General features: G+C 43.2%; 1 protein-coding gene across 4 annotated transcripts in view; it reads right to left on the minus strand.

The window, feature by feature from the left end:
• Positions 1-11,300: 11,300 nt before the first annotated feature.
• Positions 11,301-25,431, minus strand: part of PRKDC (protein kinase, DNA-activated, catalytic subunit) — a 189,819-nt gene continuing 175,688 nt past the window's right edge. For 2 of the 4 annotated variants that reach the window (XM_003902720.5, XM_017961990.3), the window contains exons 77-86: positions 23,111-23,315; positions 21,765-21,832; positions 20,427-20,647; positions 20,211-20,303; positions 17,109-17,198; positions 16,830-16,901; positions 16,561-16,762; positions 15,792-15,980; positions 14,944-15,083; positions 11,301-12,560 (exon numbers count right to left, since the gene is read on the minus strand). In XM_003902720.5, coding sequence (XP_003902769.3) covers positions 12,356-12,560; positions 14,944-15,083; positions 15,792-15,980; positions 16,561-16,762; positions 16,830-16,901; positions 17,109-17,198; positions 20,211-20,303; positions 20,427-20,647; positions 21,765-21,832; positions 23,111-23,315 — 1,485 coding nt within the window. In that variant the 3' untranslated portion in view covers positions 11,301-12,355. The remainder of the gene's footprint in view (positions 12,561-14,943; positions 15,084-15,791; positions 15,981-16,560; positions 16,763-16,829; positions 16,902-17,108; positions 17,199-20,210; positions 20,304-20,426; positions 20,648-21,764; positions 21,833-23,110; positions 23,316-25,431) is intronic. The other 2 variants (XM_017961992.3, XM_017961991.3) reach the window with 1 other exon arrangement.

Below are 25,431 nucleotides of genomic sequence, written 5' to 3' on the forward strand. Positions count from 1 at the left end.
ATGCTCCTGTGTATTCGGTTTCATTTGGGGTAACAGGCAGTCCAAAATATCTGACTTCACAGGTCTAAAGGTTTTCTCGCTCATGTAAACGAAGTCCAGGGGCGGGCAGTCAGGTCTGCCCTGCCAGAGCCAGGAAACCACGCACGGTTGCTCCCTTCCCCTGCAGAGAAGCCTGTGCCCCGACCCCTGGGGGAGGCTTCCTCCAAGTTGCACATGAGGCCGGGGATTAGCGTTTTAGTCTGTTCAGCTAAAAACCGGTGTTTCTGATTGCCAACCAGTGACAGCACATGCGGTGCCCAGCCCTGGGTTTCTAAACCCCATTCTGTCGTCCCAATTGGTCCTGGGATGTCTGGCTGGGTCCAGGGCTTGGCGTCCTACAGTGACAAAACGTGTGAAAGTGAAGTTGAGCAACAAGAGGAACAGCAAAGCAGCAGATTGTAACCCAACACTGTCTGAGTCTATGCGAACAGACCCATTATTCTCCCTAAGGGAAGTGCGCATCTTCCCTAGCCGCTACTGTCCGCTTTCTGCGCGGCCAGGCTGGGCTCCGGCCGCAGTGAGGCAGTCTCGTGTAGATGAGACCAGCATCCTCACCGGCCGAGGGGATGCCCCTGGACCACCTGCGTGGTCAGGATCCAGGCAGGTGACAGGGCTCAGGGCCGCAGCCGAGTCCCCCAGAAACAGTCACCCTGGGACAGTGGCTTCACGCTGGCCCGAGAGGATTCAGACTGGCCAGGCCAGGCCAGACCAAGTCTTCTAAGGCAGTTCCTTGCAGTGAACCTCCTACTGTGTGTGTGTCTGTGTGGAGTGTGTGTGATATGTGAGTGTGGGGTGTGTGTGGTGTGGTTGTGTGGTTTGATGTGTGTGGGGCAATTGTGTGTGTGGTGTGGTGTGTATGATGCTGTATGTGATGCTGTGTGGAGCGTGTGGTGTGGTGTGTGTGGTGTGTGTGTCATGGTGTGTGGTGTGTGATCATGTGGTGTGCGTGAGATGTGTGTGGTATGTGATGGGGTGTATGGTGTGGTTGCAGTGTGTGGTGGTGTGATGGGGTGTGGTGTGTATGATGGGATGTGTGTGGTGTGGTGATGGGGTGTGTGTGGTGTGGTGATGGGGTGTGTGGTGTGGTTCTGTGTGGTGTGTGTGAAGGGGTGTGTGATGTGTGTGTTGCTGTGATGGGGTATGGCGTGTGTGATAGTGTGTGATGGGATGTGTGTGTGCTGGGATGTGTGTACGCTGTGCTTGTGTTGTGTGATAGGGTGTATGGTGTGGCTGCGTGTTGTGTGGTGTGTGTGGTGGCGTGAGGAAATGTGTGTGGTGTGGTTGTGTGTGTGATGGGTTGTGTGTGGTGTGTGATGGGGTGTGTGTGGTGTGGTTGCATGTGGTGTGACGTGAGGTGTGTGCGTGGTGGTGTGATGGGATGTATTGTGGGTGTGTGGTGTATGATGGGGTGTGTGTGGTGTAGTGTGAGGGTGTGTGGTGTGGTTGTGTGTTGTGTGGTGTGTATGGGGTGTGGTGTGGTTGTGTGATGGCGTGTGTTGCGTATATGATGGGGTGTGTGGTTGTGTGTGTGGTGTGATGGGGTGTATTGTGGGTGTGGGGTGTATGATGGTGTGTGTGTGGTGTAGTTGTGTTGTGGTGTGTGTGATGGGATGTTTGGTGTGGTTGTGTGGTGTGCAATGGGGTGTGTGGTGTGGTGTATCTGGGTGTGTGTGTGGTGGGGTGTGTGTGTGGTGTGGTGTGGCTGTGTGTGCCCCTCTCCCTTCCTGCTCAGTGGCTGACACTCTGCTGCATGACCCGATGCCTCCCTTCCCCAAGTGTGGAGAGTGGCTGGGTCCCTGCAGCGGGAGGTGGTGCTGTGAGAAGGCCCCGGGACCTTCCACACCATCCAGGGCGTGGGGGACACCTGCAGGCCCCAAAGACCCAGCAGCTCTGAAGACTGAGCGGCACCAAGTCCGTCTGGCCATCTCTGGGGAAACTGGCCCACATCAGGTCCCTGGCACTGTCTCCAGGGTGCTGCGGTTTTATTCAGTTTTCCCAAAACAAGAGGGGTGTGGTTCTGGGGGTCGCAACCCAGTACTGCACCCCAAGGCTCTAGCATCCGGGCTCGGCTGCAGGGGCTGGGTCGCAGTCAGGAGGGAAAGGCTGTCCCTTACCCCCGGGGGCACCTCTCATAAGCAGGGGTGCAGGCAAGGAGGCCCAGGGGACAGGGCCCCCCACGTGGACTTTCTGCTGGCAGAGGAGGGTGCACTAGGGACAGCGGCTCCCAACCCTCAGCCCTCGGGTCTCCTCTCATAGCTCTGCTTCCCACCTACCCACACGCTCCCCTGGGTCTGTTCCCCTCGGGTGCACTCCACTTAGCGCAGCCTAGGCACCAAGGAGCTGCTTTCAGCAGTGCATTCATGAGACGCAATGGATTGAGCAGATCTGTCATAATTGATGGCAGTTCCTTCAGAAGCTCATTCCAGTTGCCCCACTTCCTGCTACTACCTTTGGTTTCCTCAGGACTCAACTGGAGAGCCCAGGCCACTTGATCCTTTTGGTTTCTGTGGTTTCCAGGGACTTTGTATGTAAAGTTTCATTTTCTATCAATCTGACCATTTTTTTTTTTCTCCTTTATCTCAGCTGAGCATAAAAGCATTTATCATTAACTACTTTGTGTATCAGTAGAGTTCAGAGTGTTGCGGGAAGTCAGGGACCCTGCCACGGCAGAAGAACATAAATTGTGAAGATTTCATGGACATTTATTAGTTCCTCAAATTAAAACTTTTATAATTTCTTACACCTGCCTTTACTGTAATCGCTGAACATAAATTGTGAAGATTTCATGGACATTTATCACTTCTCCAATCAATACTCTTATAATTTCCTATTCCTGTCTTTAATCTCTTAATCCCGTCATCTTCATAAACTGAGGATGTATGTCACCTCAGGACCCTGTGATGATTGAGTTAACTCCACAAATTGTAAAACATGTGTGTTTGAACAATATGAAATCTGGGCACCCTGAAAAAGAACAGGGTAACAGCAATGTTCAGAGAACAAGGGAGATAACCATAAGGTCTGACCGCCTGCGGGGCCAGGCAGAACAGAGTCATGTTTTTCTTATTGCAGAAAACGAGTAGGAGAAATATCACTGGATTTTTTTCTAGTAAGGAATAACCCTGGGAAGGGAATGCATTCCCAGGGGAGGCCTATGGACAGCCGCTCTGGGGTTGTCTGCCTTATGCAGTTGAAGATAAGGGATGAAATATGCCCTTGTCTCTTGCAGTGCCCTCAGGCTTGCTAGGATTAGGAAATTCTAGCCTGGCGAATTCTAGTCAGACTGATTCTCTGCTCTTGAACCACTTCCTGTTAAGATGTTTATCAATGACAATGCATGCACAGCGGGACATGGAACCTCATTAGGAATTCTAATTTCACCTTGGCCTTGTGACCTTGCTCTGCCCTTCTGCCCTTGTGATCTTTTATTGCTATTTGAAGCATGTGATCTCTGTGACCCACTCCCTATTTGCACTCCCCTCCCCTTTTGAAATCCGCAATAAAAACTTGCTGATTTTGAGGCTCAGGTGGGCATCACGGAATCTGCCGACATGTGATGTCACCCCCGGAGGCCCAGCTGTAAAATTTTTCTCTTTTGTATTCTTTCTCTTTATTTCTCAGACCGGCTGACACTTACGGAAAATAGAAAAGAACCTACATTGAAATATTGGGGGTGGTTCCCCTGATACAGAAGACTTTTGTTTATTGTTATAAAATTAATGTGTGGACCAGGCACATGGTGATTCACACCTGTAATCCCACCACTTGGGGAGGCCGAGGTGGGCAGACTGTTGGAGTCCAGGAGCTCGAGACCAGCCTGGCAACATGATGAAACCCCATCTTTACTAAAAATACAAAACATTAGCCAGGCAGGGTGGCATGAGCCTGTAGTCTCAGCTACTCAGGAGGCTGAAGTGGGAGAATCACCTGAGCCCAGAAGGTCAAGGCTGCAGTGAGCCATGATAGCACCACTGCACTCCAGCCTGGTCAACAGACTGAGACCCTGTCTCAAAAACAAACAACAGAAGAGGACACAAAAAAAGTGAAAGATATTCCATGCTTATGGTCTTGAAGAATGAATATTGTTAAAATGACAATTCTGCTCCAAAGTAATTTACACATTAAATGCAATCCCTATCAAAATACCAATGACATTCTTCACAGAAATAGAAAAAAAAAAATCCTAAAATCTGTATGGAACTAAAAAAGATGCCGAATAGCCAAAACAATCCTGAGCAAAAACAACAAAGCTGGCATCACACAACCTTTCTTCAAAATTTATTACAAACCTATAGTGACCAAAATAGCATGGAACTGGCATAAAAACAGACACATAGATCAATGAGACAGAATGGAAAATCCAGATATAAATTCACGCATTTATAACCAACTCATCTTCTACAAAGGCGCCAAGAACTTACAATGGGGGAAATGACAGCTTTCAATAAATGGTGCTGGGAAAACTGGATATCCACATGCAGAATGTGGAGACCCCTAACTCTCACTTTACACAAAAATCACAGAAATGGATTAAAGACTTAAATCCAAGACCTGAAACTGTGAAACTACTAGAAGAAAATGTTGGGGAAACTCTCCAGGACATTGGTCTGGGCAAAAATGTTTTGTATAAGGCCTCAAAAGCGCAGGCAACCAAAATGGACAGTTGGGATTACATCAAGCTGAAAAGCTGCACAGCAAAATAATCAACATAGTAAAAAACAACCCGAAGAATGGGAAAAAATATTTGAAAACTATCCATTTGATAAGGGATTCATAACCTGAATATATAAGGAGCTCAAACAACTCAATAGCTAAGTTGTATCACTTCAAACTATATTCTTAGAAATGTAAGCTATTAATTATAATCAACAGGATAACCACTACGAAAAATCTTTAAAACATTACAGAAAAGAAAACGAGGGAATTCAAATGGAATACTAGCAAAATCAATCAAATACAAAACACTATTGGAGGAATTTAGGGGAAAAAAGATTGAAACTTACAGAAAACAAATAGCAAAGTGACAGAAGTGGTTCCTAATCAGAAATCATTTTGAATGTAAATGTATTTAATTCACCAACTGAAAGAGAGATTGGCAGAATGGATTTTAAAAACATGACCCAACTACATGCTATCTACAGGTGACTTAAATCCAAAGACACAACGAGATTTACAGTGAAAGGATGGAAAAATATTTTCCATGAATTAGTAACCAATAGAAAGCTGGCATGGCTGAGATTGTGCCACTACTCTCCAGTCTGGGCGATAAGAGCGAAACTCTGTCTCAAAAAATACCCCCAAAAAACAGATAGCTGGCATGACTACTAATACCAGAAAATAAGACTTTATAAGACTTTAAGTCAAAACTTGTTATAAGAGATAAAAAAAAAAAAAAAAGGACATTATGTATTGATAAAAGGTCAATCCATCAAAAACATTATAAGAATTATAAAGACACAAACGCCAAACAGCAGATCTCCAAAACATATGAAGCAAACATTGAACTGAAGGGAGAAAGAGATCGAAAATAATGGAGGCTGGGCATGGTGGCTCACGCCTGTAATCCAGGCACTTTGGGAGGTCGAGGTGGATAGATCAGTTGAGGTCAGGAGTTCAGGGTCGGCCTGGCCAACATGGCAAAACCCCATCTCTACTAAAAATAAAAAACAAAAATACAAAACTCAGCTGGGCATGGTGGCAGGTGCCTGTAGTCCCAGCTACTTGGGAGGCTGAGGCAGGGGAATTGCTTGAACACGGGAGGCAGAGGTTACAGTGAGCTGAGATCACGCCACTGCACTCCAGCCTGGGCGATGGAGTGAGACTCCATCTCAAAAAAGTTAAATAAAATAATAGCTGGAGACCTCAATACCCCAGTGTCGATAATGGAACATCTAAACATAACAAGAAGGAAACAGCAGACTTGAACAACACTATCAACCATCTAAACCTAAGGGACACAAATCAAGTCTCAATCACTTGGTGTCAGGAATTTGAGACCAGCCTGGCCAACATGGTGAAACCCTGTCTCTACTAATAATACAAAACCGGCCGGCCAAGCGCGGTGGCTCATACCTATAATCCCAGCACTTTGGGAGGCTGAGGCGGGTAGATCACCTGAGGTCAGGAGTTCAAGACCAGCCTGGCCAACATGGTGAAACCCAGTCTCCACTAAAAATACAAAAATTAGCTGGGTATAGTGGCAGGTGCTATAATCTCAGATACTCAGGAGGCTGAGGTAGGAGAATTGCTGGAACCCAGGAGGCAAAGGTTGCAGTGAGCCGAGATTGCACCATTGCACTCCAGCCCGGGGGAAAACAGCAAGACTCCGTCTCAAAAAATTAAAAATAAAAATACAAAAGTAGCGGGTGGTGGTGGTGCCTGTAATCCCAGCTACTTGGGAAAGAACAAAATAGCTAGGAATAAGGTAGCAAGGCTGGGAGGCAGGAGATAAACTTAAAACTGGGAGGTGGAGGGCTGGGAGCTGTGGCTCCATAATCCAGCACTTTGGGAGCCGGCGGGTGGATCACGAGGTCAGGAGATCGAGAGTCATCCTGGCTAACATGGTGGAAACCCTGTCTCTAGTAAAAATACAAAAGTGCTTGGGTGCTGTAGGCGGTAGCTGACCAACTCCGCTGTAATCCCAGCACTTTGGGAGGCGGCAGGCGGATCCTGAGTCAGGAGATGAGACCATCCTGGCTAACACGGTGTGAAACCCTGTCTCTAATAAAAATACAAAAAACTAGCTTGGTGGTGGTGGGTGCCTGTAGTCCCAGCTCTTTCCGGGAGGCTGAGACAGGAAGAATGGCGTGAACCCAGGAGGAGGAGCTTGCAGTGAGCTGAGATCGGCCATTGCACTCCAGCCTGGGTGACAGAGCAAGACTCCGTCTCAAAAAAAAAAACAAAAAACAACAACAACAAAAATTAGCCGGGTGTGGTGGCGGGCGCCTGTAGTCCCAGCTACTCAGGAGGCTGAGGCAGGAGAATGTGGTGAACCTGGGAGGCGGAGCTTGCAGTGAGCCAAGATCGCACCACTGTACTCCAGCCTGGGCGACAGAGAGAGACCCTATCTCAAACAAAACAAAACAAAACAAAACAAAAAACAACAAAAAAACAACAACTGGGAGGTGGAGGTTGCAGTGAACTGAGATCACGCCACTGCACTCTAGCCTGGGCAACAGAGAGAGACCCTGTAAAAAAAAAAAAAAAAAAAAAAGGAAAAATAGAATCAACAAAACTGAAAGTTGATTCTTTGAAGAGGCTAACAAAATTGACTTACCTTTACCTATAAAGCTAAAGATGATTAAGCTATATTTAGAAAAAGAAAACATAAATAACTATCAGAAATGAACACAGGGACACTACCACTAACCTTACAGAAATAAATGCCAGTGCATTAGATAAACTGGATGAAATGGACAAATTCCCTAGAAACACTCAATTACCACAACTGACTCAAGAAAAAATAGAAAATTTGAACAGATCTACAACAAGCAGTGATTGAATCAGCGATAAAAAACCTCCAACAAAGATAAGACTAGCACCACATGCCTTCACTGTTGAATTCCACAAAACCTTTAAATAATTAATACCAAAATCTTTCTCAAACTCTTCCAGTAAACATCAGAGGAAGGAAAACTTTCTAACCCATTTTATGAAGCCAGCACTACCCTGATACCAAAGTCAGACAAAGGCACCACAAGAAAACTAGAGACTAATCTCTTCTTGATGCAAAAATCCTCAACAAAATATTAGCAAAGTAAAATCAACAAATTATTATAAAGGATTATTCACTATGGCCAGGTAGAATTCATCCCAGCAATGAAAGTGTGGTTCAATATACAAATATTAATCAATATATGACATTAATAGACTAAAGAAGAAAAACCACAGGTTCATTTTGATGCCAAAAAAAAAAAAATTGGCAAAATTCACCATTTCATAATAAAAACACTTGCCAAACTTAGAAGGTACTTCCTTCAACATGATAAAGGGTATTTACGAAAACTCACAGCTGGCCGGGCACAGTGGCTCATGCCTGTAATCCCAGCATTTCGGCAGGCCGAGGCGGGTGGATCACGAGATCAGGAGATCAAGACCATCCTGGCTAACACGGTGAAACTCCATCTCTACTAAAAATACAAAAAATTAGCCCACGTGGTGGCGCGTGCCTGTATCCAAACTACTCCAGAGGCTGAGGCAGGAGAATCACTTGAACCCAGAAGGCAGAGGTTGCAGCGAGCCAAGATCACTGCACTCCAGCCTGGGTGACACAGCGACTCCATCTCAAAAAAAAAAAAAAAAAAAAAAGGAAAACAGAAAACCCACAGCTAACATCACACTCAATGGTGAGAGATGAAAACTTTCTCCCTAAGATCGGGAACAAGAGAAGGATGCCCACTTTTACCACTGCTGCTCAGCATTGTGCTGAATGTTCTAGCCACAACAATTAGGTAAGAAAAAAGAAAAGGTAGTCAAATTGGAAAAGAAATAAAACTATCTCTATGCACAGATGACATCATCCTATATATAGAAAATCCCAAAGAATACACAAAATAAGTACTAAAGCTATTAAATTAATTCAGCAAAGTTGCAGGAGAAAAGACCAACACACAAAATCAGTTGTTTGTATACACTAGCAATGAACAATCTGGAAACATAGTTAGGAAAAACAATTCCATTTACAATAGTAGCCAAAAGAACAAAATAGCTAGGAATAAATTTAACCAAGGAAACAAAACATTAGAAGTATTTAAAACTGCTAAAAATTGCAAATCATTGTTGAAGGAAATTAAACAAGACATAAATAAATGGAAATGCATTCTGTGCTCATGGATTGAAATACAGTATTGTTAAGATGGCAATATTAACCAAAGTAATCTGCAGATTCGATGCAATTCCTATCAAACGCCCAATGGTCTTTTCGCTTTTTGAAAAGCTGATCCTTAATTTTTTTTTTCGACACACAGTCTCAAAAACAAGTGTCAGTGTCGCCCAGGCTGGAGTGCAGTGGCACAATCCCTAAATTCTTTACTTTCATAAAATATTCAAAAGCAACTTCATGCAATTCCCAGAGTTATATTTTCATTTTAATACAGACAACATTCTGAAGTTCAAAGAATTTTTGGCAGTACAGGTGCAGTGGCTCACGCTTGTAATCCCAACACTTTGGGAGGCTGAGGCAGGCAGGTCACCTGAGGTCAGGAGTTTGAGACCAGCCTGGCCAACATGGTGAAACCCCGTCTCTACTAAAAATACAAAAATACAAAATACAAAACTTAAAATACAAAAATTAGCCGGGCGTGGTGGTGCGCGCCAGTAGTCCTGGCTACTCGGGAGGTTGAGGCGGGAGAATCATTTGAACCTGGGAGGTGCAGCCTGGGCAACTGTGAATCTCAAAAAAAAAAAAAAAAAAGTTACTGGTCATTAGTTAATAAACAGTGCTTTAAAAATTCTCATCAGTCAGTGAAATAATTTTTATTTATTTTTTTGAGACAGAGTCTTGCTCTGTCGCCCAGGCTGGAGTACAGTGGCACCATCTGAGCTCACTGCAGGGTCCGCCTCCCTGGTTCATGCCATTCTCCCGCCTCCTGAGTAGCTGGGACTACAGGCGACTGCCACCACTAATTGGACTGCCTGGCTAATTTTGTTTTTCTATTTTTAGTAGAGACAAGGTTTCACCGTGTTAGCCAGGATGGTCTTGATCTCCTGACCTCGTGATCTGCCCGCCAAAGCCTCCCAAAGTGCTGGGATTACAGGTGTGAGCCACAGCACCCAGCCGATAATTTTTATTTCTTATAGAAGTAGTTTTTAAAAGTTGAATTCTTTACTAAATTATTCCTATGGCTTTGTTCTGTTGACTATCATGTGCCAGACTATGAGGTGCTGACAGATAGTGATTAGGACACAGTACTTGTCCTAAAGGAGTGTATTATATACTTGGGTTTTTAGTCTGACAAAGTGCTAAAATTGATATTCATAAGCGTGGGATCATTCAAGTCTTCACTAAGCTTAAATCTGAAACTTTCTGGATTATTTTGGGGTTGAAAAACAAATGTTTCATATACAACCTGCATATCAAAATGTTTATAATGTAAATATTACCACTCATACAATATCATTCATATTTCCTTGTAATTGTAATCAGTGTTAAGTGTTGTTTCTTGGTTTCCAAATCAAATATTCTTATTCAGCAAGAATCACGAGTTGAAGTTCAAGCCCCAGTGATGATTCAGATGTGCAGTTCCTACATTGTGTAATGACCATTTAACATCTAGTGTAATTTTATGAATGTTTTCTGAATGCTGTACACAGCAAGAGTTTCTTGCTGCACTCTCGTGAGCAATGATGAACTTTTTGAGCACACAGCTTTGAGACTAGACCCACACACACAACTTGTAACAATCAATTTTTTTGTTTTGTTTTGGAGATGGAGTTTCACTCTTGTTGCCCAGGCTGGAGTGCAATGGCACGATCTTGGCTCACCGCAACCTCTGCCTACTGGGTTCAAGCAATTCTCCTGCTTCGGTCTCCTGAGTAGCTGGGATTACAGGCATGGGCCACCACACCTGGCTAATTTTGTATTTTTAGTGGAGACGGGGTTTCTCCATGTTGGTCAGGCTGGTCTCGAACTCCCGAACTCAGGTGATCCACCCGCCTCAGCCTCCCAAAGTGCTAGAATTACAGGTGTGAGCCACCACACCTGGCCGTAACAATCAACTTTTATTGATATGAAAAGTAGTCATTAAAAAAACAGGGTTTCCTACAATGTAGGTGATCCATTTAATGAATGTAGTCCAAATTATCAGGACTCAAGCAAGAATTATAGCGAATTAGTTGTTACAGAAAACAATATATTATCAACTCTACTCCAAAGTGGGCTTACTTTGGCCATTTTTGTGCAAAAATATTTACTAGATCATGTGTACCAGATTGTTCACATACACGATCACTTATTTTTCTTTACAAATGAAATATGGTTCAATAGGTGTCACTTGTTGAGAAGATAAATTTGTTATTTTATTTTTAAAAATAGACATGGGATCTCACTATGTTGCCCTCTTGGTCTTTAACTCCTGGGCTCAAGGAGTTCAAGCAATCTTCCTGCCTTGGCCTCCCAGTGTGCCTGGACATTAATGTTTATTTTAAATGCCATAACGCATTTAACCCGCATTTATCAGAACAAACTAGGCAAGTAGTATAAGAAACTATTTTGTAAGATGAATATTTTGCTCTTTAAACTGCTTAAAAGAGATACACACTACTTTTGGAAAAAAACTTTATTAAACACTCAAGAGTATACTTCTCAAAATCACAGAAGAGTTTCCAAATACAAGTGTTAGAAGGAGAAAACAACAACAAAAAGCTAAAAGCCAATCAGAAACAGTTTGGGTGTGCAGAGGACTGCAGGGGGGACAGGTACTGCACATGGGAAGGAGCCACTTTTGTATTCCATAATTTGATCTTGTGCTAGAATGCATGCTTTTTTTTCCTCCAAATGAGGAATTCATTTCAAATAGGAATTTCTTTTATTCTCCTGGAACTAAAATGCTTAGTGCTATCCCTAACATCAACCATGGGATTTTTGAAGTTATCCCAAATTTGCAATGCAAAAAGCACTTTTACGTATCTTCCAGTTGTAGATCGGAATAGCAAAAGTGAATGCTATGACCAAAATGTTTACCCTCCTAAATAAAGACGTTCCCTTCTAGAGAGCAAATCTACCGTAAAATGTCAAAACTAAAAGAGAATAAAATGAAAGGAAAAAACCTAGAAAAATATCCTAAAATATCAAATGCAGTCATTTCTAAATATAAGCCATAATTAGAGCTTTACCTATTGTTCTTATTGTTCCTATGCTGCTTCTACAATGTTACATCAACTATACTTAGCTTTACTCTCCCAAAATCTTGGCCATGAAGCCTTCTGAGTGTGCTTTCCAATGTGCCAGAACCAGAGGGCATTCCAAGGTTTCTCACATTTCCTGTTTATGGAGACAGCTGTTTCACTAACTTGCAGCACTTGTAAATGCTTTGAAAGCTGATCACATACTATATTCTTGACTTAATACTTTGGTAAGCCTGGATATGTATCTTTCTATAAACCTTACCTAAACTTTGATGTTACTATAACCTTATCTTTGACTTAACCCATATACATTTACTCATAATCTTGATTTAAACTCATGCTATAAAACTGTAGCACGAAAGGGATTTCTCTTTAGTGCTTCAGGAAAATCAGCTTATGGATTACTGCCAACCAAAGTATAGTAGATTCTTTAAACAATGTAACACCTTCTATCTGCAGACTCCCACAGACCTCACATCCAGGGCTCCCATCCTTCCCAGGTTCTGCCAAGGATGTTGGGGTCTGTCGCCTGGTCAATCAAGCACTTCACTTGAGTTTCTTCTGAAAGCCCACCCTCTGGTTCTCGGGCACGAATGTTGTGATCTTTGCTTCCTCGTGCCACAGCCACATAGTCTCTGAAAGCAGGCGCCTTCTCGTGACCCAGTAGCAGCTCATCACTGGAAAAAGAACAAACAGAAAACACAAAGCATGTGTTATTTTCCTTTGTTTCCTGCATTCCTAGTGATCCTATCCAAACACATTCCCCATGTCATCACTCACAGAGTCTTTTCTGTGGCTTATAACCTTTCAGTCAAAGACTGGATCTGTAGGAAAACAGAACAAGAATTATGCTGCTCAAGTTTTTGTGTCAATGTAAGCCTTCACTTCTCCTGAATGAATTCCTAGGATTCACCTAGGAGTGGCATTGCTGGGTTCACAATGATAACTCTATGTTTAACTTTGTGAAGAACTGCCACTTTCCCACAGCAGATGCACCCTTTCCCACTCCCACCAGCAGAGTATGAGGAGTCCACCTTCTCTACATCCTCAACATTTGTTAGATTCCTTTTTTTTTAATTAAAAAAAAAAGAAAGTTTTAAAAATTTTTGGTAGAGACAGGGTATTGCTATATTGCCCAGGCTAGACTTGAACTCCTGGGATCTAGTTATCCTCCTGCCTTGGCCTCCCAAAGTGCTGGGATTACAGGTGTGAGCCACTGCATTAGCCCCATTTTAAAATTATAGCCATCTGGCAAGGCGTGGTGGCTCACCCGAGGTCAGGAGTTCAAGACCAGCCTGGCCAACATGGCAAAACCCCATTTCTACTAAAAATACAAAAATTACCAGGTGTGGTAGCATGCACCTGTAATTCCAGTTACTCAGGAGGCTGGGACAGGAGGATTACTTGAACCCAGGAGGTGGAGGTTGCAGTGAGCCTGGGTGACAGAGCAAGACTTTGTCTCAAAAATTAATTAATTAAACAATAGCCATCTTAGCAGGTGTGAGGTAGTATCTCACTTGGATTTCCCTGATGACTAGTGATGCTGAGCATTTTTTCATGCGCTTATTGGCCATTTGTATATTTTCATTAGAGAAATGTTAGTTCAAGTCTTTTGACCTTTTTTTTTTGAGACAGGGTCTTGCTCTGTCACCCAGGCCGGAGTGCAATGGCGCGATCTCGGCTCACTGCAACCTCTGCCTCCTGGGTTCAAGTGATCCTCCTGCCTCAGCCTCCCTAGTAGCTGAGATTACAGGCGTGAGCCACTGAGCCCAGCCCTGACCATTTTTAATTGTCTATCTACTATTAGGCTCTAAGAGTTTTAAAATGTATTCTAGATACAAGTCCCTTATCAGATATATGACTTGCAAATATTTTATCCCATTCTAAAGGCTGAAACACTTTCTTGATAGCACTCTGTGAAGCACAAAATTGTTTAATTTTGATGAAGTCCAATGTATGTATTTGTTTCTTCCTTGTGCTTTCAGTGTCATACCTAAAAAATGGCAAGTATCACAACAAAATCCAAGGTCAGGATGATTTACTCCTATTCCTATTTTTTTTTTTTTTTTTAAGACAGAGTCTCGCTTTGTCGCCCAGGCTGGAGTACAGTGGCGCCATCTTGGCTCACTGCAACCTCCACCTCCCGGGGTTCAAGTCATTCTCCTGCCTCAGCCTTCCTAATAGCTGGGATTACAGGTGCGCATCACCATGCCCAGCTAATTTTTGTATTTTCAGTAGAGACGGGGTTTCACCTTGATGGCCAAGGTGGTCTCGAACTCCTGACCTCAAGTGATCCACTCGCCTTGGCCTCCCAAAGTGTTGGGATTAGAGGCGTAAGTCACCACGCCCAGTTGATTTACTCCTACTACTAAGTGTTTTATAGTTTTGACTCTTGCATTTAGCTCTTTGATCCATTCTGAATTAATTTTTCCACATGGTGTGAAACAGGGACCTAACTTCATTCTTTTGCCAGTGCTATTTGTTGGAAAGGTCACTGAATGGTCTTGGCACCCTTGTCAAAAATAAGTTGACCATAGACTGCCACTATAACTTAATTCTAAAGTCCAACTTTTTTCCTTCCTGTGAATCATCTCCATAAATTTATATTTGCTTTAGACCTCAACAAGAAAAAATTTTAAAGCTAACCTAAAAGCCAACTCAAATTGGAGTCTCATCTAGCAAGTCCACACCGTGCTTTTCATACCTAGGTACTATGTCCATCAGGGTCAAATGCCCTAAAAAGGACAAAAGCAAATTTAAAACCTAAGTCTCCTCATGCATATAACAATATTCTGGCCTAAGAGCACACTTTCTGTTTCTCCAATTGGCACCACTGTTCCAGGGACTGAGTGTAAGCCTGAAGACATACGTCACAGTTGCAGGCCTCGCCCTGGCTTTCGGGAAGTCAGCCTCTCTAAGCCCTGCTTTCCTCCTCAATGAAAGCAGAGAAGTCATGCTAACAGAATATCAAGTGCTCAGCACTTTGTACATATGTTGGTTCCTCGAGAAACAGTAGCATGTTGGTAGTCCGTTAGTTTTTTCCACATATAAAAATCTTACCAAGTAATGACTGCTGGATTGGCACCTGCTAACTTTCTCTTAGCGTAACATATTTTCTGTCGGGGATACCAATTTTTTTCAGCAACATTTATTTCTTGGATCCATGATCCTCCTTTTTTCAGCATTTTCTGTTCAAAATTCTAAAAGAAAAGAATATGATTTTCCCGGCTGATTATAATGGTACATACAATCATGTCCAAACAGATTAAATCCAGTAATGATCTTAAAGTAAACAAACATCTATAACCAGGAGCAGCCTTGCTTTATTGTCTACAGCTACAAAGCTGTTCATACAGACTCCATGGTGCACACATCACGAGACGAAGGGCCTCAGCAGGCCCCTTATTTCTCCAAATAAAGGTTTTGCCTCTTAACTTTTTTTTTTTTTTTTTGAGGCAGAGTTTCACTCTTGTCGCCCAGGCTGGAGTGCAGTGGCGTGATCTTGGCTCACTGCAACCTCTGCCTCCCAGTTTCAAGCCATTCTCCTGCCTTAGCCTCCCAAGGAACGGGGATTATAGGCGTGAGTTACCACACCAAGCTAATTTCTGTATTTTTAGTAGAGACAGGGTTTCACCATGTTGGCCAGGCTGGTCTCCAACTCCTGACCTCAGGTGATCCTCCCGTCTCTGCCTCCCAAAGTTTTGGGATTATAGGCGTGAACCACTGGGCCCGGCCTCTGGTTTTCAAGCCAGACAATCCTAAATACTAATTTTGAGAAATGCTGTACAAAATAATGTAAATATTTTCATCAACATGACTCAATGCACTTCCATCATACACGGGAGATACCAGCTCGATCACAGGGACACTGTCACAAAAGTGAAAAGTGCACATGAAACAAAACCTACTTTCCAGTCAAAGGAAGGCTCCTTGACAAACACATCCATGGTGTTGGTGAGCAGGCCAGGGTCTGAGCGGAAGGCCCGGAGCGCGTGTACCATGACGCTGTACATAAGGCCCATTTCTTTCATTGGTAACATCAGATTGATAAACTGGCGAGTTAGCCGAAAAGGCATCAACTCAGGGACTGGCAGAAACTAAACAAGAAAAAAAGGCAAGCAGCAGAATATGTAAGCCAGAACTCTCAAAATACCGAGCACAAACGGCAGCAACCTCTCATAGTTACTGTTCACATTTAGTAACAATATAGACTCTGCTTCCCTTGAAATCAGCTACACAGATGTGAGTTCCTATGCTCAGGAGTAACCACCTTAGCTTGCATTATCCCTCAGCGCAAAACCCACGTGCGCAGGATACAGGCCACAGATATTGAGAAGGATGGATCCAAACATTCAGAGGTTAACCAGAGAAAAGATCTGTATCACATTTTTTACCAGACATTTTTATTATGGGGCTTCCTAAAACTTCCTTAGAGTCTTCCTTTGACCTGCAAACACATTTAATTCCCGGTTCTGATGATATCATTGATCACCATGACTTCTGTGACCTGACTGAACAAGGCTGAACGAAGTGATTATCCCTTTCTGCAATCAATGACCATGACAAAACGAACCTAATATGTTGTTTTTCCTTAAAAACTGTCTATTTCTGGAGGGTGTTGAAAGTCCTATGATGACTCTCGCCTCGCCCAGGATCATGAGAGCACAGCAAGCGCACCTGTGTAGCGGATCCAAATGCATGCCCAAAGTCGATCCCGATCATGCCGCCAGTCTCCATGGCCACCATAAAGTTGTTCAGATGTCTGTCTCCAATCCCGAGGATCCAGTGGCTGATGCATATCAGAGCATGAGAGCTGGCAAAGTGGGAGCGGAGTGCCAGGAAAGCCTCGGGGCTTGTACTCATCCTCACAAAGGCCCGCCTGCAAGAGAGACACAGCTGTGCGGCTGCTGTGATCCTGCTAAGGGTGAGGGCAGAAGGGTACTTACTTTAAGAGATCGGCAGGCACTTTACTTTCTCGTTTTCTAAAAGAGGTGATTGTTTCAGTACGATTAGCTCCCCTATGATTTAATAATAGAAACATCTAATTAGAAAAAATTCTCTGACTTAAAATTTAAATTTTAAAACTTTTTGTTTATACTGAGACTCAAATATCAAATAATCTTGATGATCTCTCTGAGGCAAAGCTTTCTAAGAATCAAAAGAAAACATGCAATTCGCAGAAGAACAAACTAACTAATACAAAGGAAAATCAAAACCAAACTCACTTATACATTAGCATGTAAGCTCCAACATCATGTTTTCCTGACATTTTTGTCAGCCAATCTCTATATTCACACAGCGGTGCCTTGGGATCACTAGTGAGTGAGAAAAGGGGAATCGGAATTAGGAAGATTTTAGCATTATGTGATTTCAAAGACAAAGATCACCAAGAATTCACTGAAAAATAGCAAAGCAGCAGGAAAAAATATGACTTTTAACCATATTCAATATTAATACTGAACCCACATTACTCTGGATCTTGAATTTCAATATACCATTATTTATGCTTAATTACTCCTAAAGAAATCCAAGCTGCCTATGAAAAATTTAGGTACAAAACCATTAAATACAATAAATTTCCCACTGACACAGAGAGGAATAAGATGAACTAAACATAACTGTTTATTAACCAGGCATGCAATTCTGCAACTTTGACCTAGAAAGAACCATAACAAGAGGGCGACAGCACCACAGGCAGCTGCTGGAAGCCTCGGGCCATGTCACTACCACAGCCAAAAAGCCCACACAGTTTTGCTAAAGATGGATTATGTCTGTTTTTATCCTTATTTAGACCACTTCCACTTCTTTTTCTTTTTCTTTTTTTTTTGAGATGAAGTCTCGCTCTGTCGCCAGGCGAGTGCAGTGGTGCAATCTCGGCCCACTGTAACCTCCGCCTCCTGGATTCAAGCGATTCTCCTGCCTCAGCTTCCTGACTAGATGGGATTACAGGCAAATGCCACCACGTCCAGCTAATTTTTGTATTTTTAGTAGAGACGGGTTTTCACCATGTTGGCCAGGCTGGTCTTGAATGCCTGACCTCGTGATCTGCCCGCCTCAGCCTCCCAAAGTGCTGGAATTACAGGCGTGAGCCACCACGCCCCGTCACTTTTTCTTTCTTTTGAGACTCTGTCGCCCAGGCTGGAGTGCAGCGGTGCAATCTCAGCTTGCTGCAACCTCCACCTCCTGGGTTCAAGCAATTCTCATGCCTCAGCCTCCTAAGTGGCTGGGATTACAGGCGCCCGCCACTACGCCCGGCTAATTTTTGTATTTTCAGTAGAGACAGGGTTTCGCCATCTTGACCAGACTGGTCTTGAGTTCCTGACGTCAGGCGATCCGCCCACCTCGGCCTCCCAAAGTGCTGGGATTACAGGCGTAAGCTGCTGCGCCTGGCCAGTGCCACATCTTTCTTCATATTTCCAACATGTAGATATATACACAATCCATAGTAAATATGAGAAAATATTTTTTCTTTTTCTTCCAATAACCTTCTGCACTCCTATGAGAAAGTATTTTCTTAAATGACAATGGATGCTTAAGTGAACTTGAAAAGCTGTTTTCAGTGTTTCCTAGGAAAAAGGCAGCACCTGGGCAGTGGGAAACAATGTTATATACACATGTTCAGGTACTTTTGTAAGGAAAGCTTTAACAAGTTTTCCCAATAAAATCTAAAGACAGAACAGTTTCATGTGTGACTTAGCAATTCAATCACTTCAGGTGAAATAAATCTTTTCTAAGTTGCTACTAAAGTTAACTTTAAAAGTAGTCCCCTCCATCTTAAAATTCTCTCCTCCTAGTTTAAAGTGAGATGAAAATTCTTAGGTTATAAAACCGTAGGCTGGGCGCAGTAGGTCAGGCCTGTAATCCCAGTACTTTAGGAGGCCAAGGAGGGCAGATCATGAGGTCAAGTGATCAAGATCATCCTGGCCAACATGGTGAAAACCCATCTCTACTAAATACAAAAATTAGCTGGGCATGGTGGCGCACGCCTGTAATCCCAGCTACTCAGGAGGCTGAGGCAGGAGAATTGCTGGAACCCGGGAGGCGGAGATTGCAGTAAGCCGAGGTCACGCCACCGCACTCCAGTCTGGCGACAGAGAGAGACACTGTCTCAAAAAAACAAAACACTGTAACATGCTGAATTAAGAAAAAAAATAGCAAGGATTTTAATAAATGGGTACTGGAAGTGCCCTGTAAAAAGGCAGTTGGAAATTATTTACATAATTCCATTATGTAAGGTGCTTTCAATTCTCCTGGTACCTATATCAACCCTGTGTGGTTCCACGCTACCATCCCGTCCCACAAATGCAGACAGGTACCACAGGAAAGGCGACACTTGCTTGGCACCTGCATTGTCAGGCAGAGGCTCAGTGCCAGGGCCAGATCTGGAATTTGTGAGACTCCAGGAAGCATGCTCATCAGTTGCCCCGTATTCCAGGGAAAGTAGAAACAATTCTAAGCAAAGGACTCAAATGTCTGGAACTAAAAGTTGGTGAACACTGCCCTGTAGAGTAATTATCACCTGGGAATATGAGTTTGATAAGAATATGTTTGATTTTTTCAGAAATCTTTCCTGACTGAAGGGAACACTGCTCCTATTTAAAAACTTTTTAGGAAAGAATCAGAGGACATCAAAGAGAAAGAGGCCCTGAAGCTGTTCCTTCATCCTACAGCTTCGTCACCCAAACTTGTCAACTTTGGTTGTCAAAATCTGTCAACCCTCAAAATGTTTCTCACATTGTCCTTATTTTTTTTTACAAAAACAAAAAGGAAATAAAAAAAACTTGTGGTTAAAATATACATGTTAATTGTAGAAAACTTGGAAAATAGAGAAAAGGATAAAGAAAAATAAAAAAGCATCCATATCATGACTAGTAATCCCAGCTACTCCACTTTACAGGCTAAGTGACACAGGACAGGTTACTTGACCTTTCTGGGCCTCAGCTTCCTCATCTGTATAGTAGTGATAATAATACTCACTTACCTTGTAGGTTGTTGGTGAGAAGTAAATTGGTTCACACACATTAAAAATTGAGAACAGTGCCTATCCCACAGAAAATGTTTTACTACATGTTATCTGCTAATTTTATTATTATTTCCTTCAACAATTTTTCTTCCCCCCACCCAAAGTTAACATATATTTTGTATTATGGTAAAATATCTGCAACTACTGGTTAGCAGCCAGCACTCCATTTGGTTTATTGACCCAGCCAGCAGACTGCGGGGCAGGCAGTGTGGGCTCTCGAGCGCGCCTGTCACGGCCCCGACCTGCCACTGGAGAAGTGAGGGGAGGCGACTGCTGGGGGAGCAGGGCGTGTGGCCGCCCTTACCTCAGGTAAGCCGCCTTCTCCTCTTGGGACATGGTGTTCAAAAGAAGGTCCTTCAAGGTAACAGTATTTTCAAGCCACTCAATTAATCCTAACCTGAAAGGGAGAATAAAAGGTTAACGAGTAAACCCAAACTGCTCTTTCTTCACTAGAAAAACAGTCCCGTGGACGCCAAGCAATGTGCAGCAGCCTACTGGCTGGGAGCAGCCTGGCAGTTACCTGGAAGTCATGGGCACCACGCTGTAGGTCCTCAGCTGCAGGGCCCTCTGGCTGCAGGCGGAGTCTTGGGCCAGGATCCCATTCATGACCTGGAAGAGCTGCTCCACACGCTGGTCCTGCCGCAGGTCCTCGCCACCCTTCACCAGGAAAGGGTGCTCCCTCTCATTGTGGCCACGGATGATGATGCGCTTGGGCCTTCGCATAGACGCCATGACTGTCACCTTCAAAAATCAGAATGTCACCTCAGGGCACAGGCTAGTGACGTGTCAAACTCAGAGGGAAAAGCCACACTGGCTGTGAGCATTCCTCCGCGGGGCTGCCCTCTGAAGACAGTGCCAAAGAAGAGCAGAGCGTTCAGGCCAGCAACGAATTCCTGCTACCTGCTTGTGCCTGACTACTGTGCCTGCAGAAATGTTGTATTCCTGGTTATAAATACTTGCTTATGAATGTGGATACCCTTAGCAAGCAGCAACAGCCAACATGCAAACTTTCTACAGTGGTAAGCTAATGCTACACATATTTTATAGTGGATACTCACACACAGCTTACTCTTTGAGTTTATGGTATCTTAAATAGAATTGTTGTTCAAACACTGGAGACATTATATTAAGAAACTCAGGGCCGGGAGTGGTGGCTCATGCCTGCAATCTCAGCACTTTGGGAGGATGGGGCGGGTAGATCACCTGAGGTCGGGAGTTTGAGACCAGTCTGGTCAACATGGTGAAACCCTGTCTCTACTAAAAATACAAAAATTAGCCAGTTTTGGTGGCGCACACTTGTATCCCAGCTACTAGGGAGGCTGAGACATGGAGAATCGCCTGAACCCAGGGTGTGGAGGTTGCAATGAGCTGAGAATGCACCACTGCACTCTAGCCTGGGTGACAGAGTGAGACTCTTGTCTCAAACAAAGAAGAAAAAAAAAGGCCAGGCGCACTGTTTCACCCTGTAATCCCAGCACTTTGGGGAGGCAGAGGTGGATGGATCACGAGGTCAGGAGTTCAAGACCAGCCTGGTCAACATGGTGAAACCCTGTCTCTACTAAAAACTCAAAAAACAGCTGGGCATGATGGCACACGCCTGTAATCCCAGCTACTTGGGAGGCTGAGGCAGGAGAATCATTTGAACCCGGGAGGCAGAGGTTGCAGTGAGCCAAGATTGCACCATTACACTCCAGCCCAAGCAACAGGGCAAGACTCCATCTCAGTAAATACGTTAAACTCGATATATCTGTGATCAACATGGGCTGTTGTCTCTTATTTACTAAAGGCAAACAGATCATTCTCGTATCTGAAGAACGTTCATCAGGACAGGGACTGGGTCACACACCCTCACACCTACCCGCTCATCAAACCCGGCGATTCGCACGTGGTACTCTGGCAACGGCTTTCCCCTACCGTCATATTGACCTAAAACAAACCAGAGCCTTGCTTAGGAACAGCTTGTTAGACAACTGCCTGTATTTTAAAACATGTCTGTTGATCTACTTTTTAAAAAGCCAATCTAACATAAAACTTTTTACTGAAAAGTTTTCATTTAAAGGAAACTGACTTTTAAAAAATGTTATTTCTCGGCCAGGCACAGCGGCTTACTCCTGTAATTCCAGCACTTTGGAGGGCCGAGGCGGGTGGATCATGAGGTCAGGAGATAGAGACCATCCTGGTTTACATGGTGAAACCCCGTCTCTACTTAAAATACAAAAAATTAGCCGGGCATGGTGGCAGCGCCTGTAGTCCCAGCTACTCGGGAGGCTGAGGCAGGAGAATGGTGTGAACTCAGGAGGCACAGCTTGCAGTGAGCCGAGATTGCGCCACTACACACCAGCCTGGGCGACCCGGCAAGACTCCAACTCAAAAAAAAAAAAAAAAAGTTATTTCTCAATTTGACTGATTATGGAACTTAGCGCTCTATTCTAATAGCATGGACAAATCCTAAATAGAAAAATGATGCATTGACTAGAACACTGAATATTCTCAAGGCCAATCAAGCTGCACATGACAAGGCTTACATTTAAATGTTTTTCTTGAAATGAACCATATGCAACTGCACAGTCATTATTAATGACAAAGAAAAGTGTTTCTCTAAATATGTATTTTCTTATACCCACTAAAATGAGAACATGAATAACCAGATTAAAACTTTTTTGTCCTCTGGCAAATTTGGGGTGAAGAAAATGGAACTTACACAGGTTTCCTCTGAAAAAGTCACGCCTTGAAATCTGGCCAATTTGCTGTGCATCTCTAACCCTAATATTATTATCATTTTTCCTGCAGGTCAGTGACTTATCATTAACTTGTCACTTTAAATGGAACTGTGTACACATCCCAGGAAGTAATCTGCGTCTATACCTGTATTATATTTCTGAAGAAAAGTTATTCAGGAGCAAAGTATGAAATGAATATGTTCAGAGGAAATCTATGATTGCTGTTTACCATTATTACCAAATGAAAATCTGAACATTTGTCAGAATCAGAAATGTAAGAACTATAATCTCATTAAACATTTAGTAATGTGTGCTCATTCATAATTATGGATTTTCCTAATGATGAAAAATTTGGTGAATTTTAAAATTCCTTAAAAAAAGAGATAACTGTCAATATCCCAGTATCACTATTCCAGAAACCACAAGTTATTACAGTGCTGTGCTCCTGACACTACAGTTTTGTCACCCCTGGAGGTTAACTCACCAGGAATCTCCAGCTCATTTCTCAGGAACTCCACTTTGAAGTCGCTCATCCAGGGCGAACATTCTTTCAGATTCCCAGGGGGTTTTGAGTCTTTGTTCATTTTCAAAAGTAGCATGTTGGTAATGTCATTGAAGTCACTGAGCTTCATTCTCAGTAGCTTAGAACCTCCTTTCCCAAAATGTTTATCAAATTCTTTTCCAAAAGTCTGAAATTAATAAGAATTTACTATAAAGACTGATGTTTACTTTGGACTGTGGAAAGGGCTCTAAGCTTATAAGTGTAATGAATGGAGTGCGCAATGATATATGTTTCTTCTCTGCTTTTAAGATGTATAGTCTTGGTTGGGCATGGTGGCTCATGCTTGTAATCCCAGTACTTTGGGAATCCAAGGTAGTAGCATTACTTGAGCCAAGGAGTTCGAGACCAATCTGGGCAACAAACATTAGCCAGGTGTGATGGCACGTGCATGTAGTTCCATCTACTCAGGAGGCTAAAGCGGGAGGATCGCTATTGAGCCCAGGAGTCTGAAGTGTCAGTGAACTATGATCATGCCACTGCACTGCAGCCTAGGTGTCCGAGTGAGACTTTGTTTCTAAAAAAAAAAAATTACAGTTTTGCTTTCCTTGAATATTTCAATACTCTAAAACATCCAGAGTTTGCCTTTTGTTTCCTGTGTTCCATTATAAGTGACATGGTTAATGCCTGTAATTCCAGCACTTTGGGAGGTCGAGGCAGGTGGATCACTTGAGCTCAGGAGTTCAAGATGAGCCTGGCCAACATTGTGAAACCCCGTCTCCACTTAAAATACAAAAAATTAGCCAGGTGTGGTGGCTCATGCCTGTAATCCCAGCTACTCAGGAGGCTGAGGCAGGAGAATCACTTAAACCCGGGAGGCAGAGGTTGCAGTGAGCCGAGATCGTGCCACTGCACTCCAGCCTGGGTCACAGAGTGAGACTCCGTCTCAAATAAATAAATTAATTAATTAAATAAATGACATGGTTAACCGGGCGAGGTGGCTCACGCCTGTAATCCCAGCACTTTGGGAGGCTGAGGGGCACAGATCACGTCAGGAGCTCGAGACCAGCCTGGCCAATATGGTGAAACCACGTATCTACTAAAAATAAAAAAAATTAGCTATGCGCCTGTAGTCCCAGCTACTCGAGAGACTGAGGCAGAAGAATCGCTTGAATCCGGGAGGCAGAGGTTGCAGTGAGCTGAGATCATGTCACCACACTGCAGCCTGGGCGACAGATCAAGACTCGGTCTCAAAAACAAAAAACATGGTTAGTAGTGACTTTTAGTTAATAAATCCTAATAAGGGCTTTAAAAACTTGGTGAAGTCATTTAACTTCTGTGCACTCATTGTCTAGTTACTGTTCTATATCATTATGATGACACAAATAACTAAGAACAAAGTTAAAAACAATAAAATAAAGGAAGTAGTTCAGTAGAAAGAAATGGCTTATAATTTTTGATACCAACTGAAGAGAAAAATTTAAGAATGCCACTTTCTTTAGTAAGAGTCTTTCAAGTTATTATTTTGGGTAATAAACCAGAAAAAATATTATTTAAATAATCTTTTATTTTTATTTTTATTTTTTGAGACAGAGTCTTGCTCTGTCACCCAGGCTGGAATGCGGTGGCGCTATCTCGGCTCACTACGACCTCCACCTCCCAGTTCAAGCCATTCTCTTGCCTCACCCTCCCGAGTAGCTGGGACTACAGGCGTGCATCACCATGCCCAGCTAAGTTTTGTATTTTTAGTAAAGACAGGTTTCACCATGTTGGCCAGACTGGTCTCGAACTCCTAACCCCGTGATCCGTCTGCTTCGGCCTCCCAAAGTGTTGGGATTACAGGCGTGAGCCACCGCGTCCAGCAGATATGTTTATTCCTAAAAGCAATTATTATAAGTACTCTACCTTGGAACATATTAATTATCTCTTTGCATTAGCCTCTACTTAGATATTTATTTGAATTATAATTCTGATATCAAATAAAAAATAAATCTCAAGAGCATTACTAGCAGTTACTCAACAGTTGTCAAGATTTACCTGATCATCTCTAATTAGAAATGTTCTTACCAAATTTATAACTAATGTCACAACATAAATCTGGTGTAAATGAAACGTGCTCTATTTTAAGACAATCCACTATAGGAAAATTGACATATATAAAACAGATTTCTTCTTTGATCTACAGATGTGGATGAAAAAAGTAGAAACAATCTTCAATTCTTAGAATACATGGAAAGATTAGCTATTTCCAAACATAATCAGCATTATCCTTTCTGAAAGGCATAATGCCCTTAAGGATCCTCTAA

Source organism: Papio anubis, chromosome 8 (genome assembly GCF_008728515.1).
Source record: "Papio anubis isolate 15944 chromosome 8, Panubis1.0, whole genome shotgun sequence".
Lineage (NCBI taxonomy): Eukaryota > Metazoa > Chordata > Mammalia > Primates > Cercopithecidae > Papio > Papio anubis.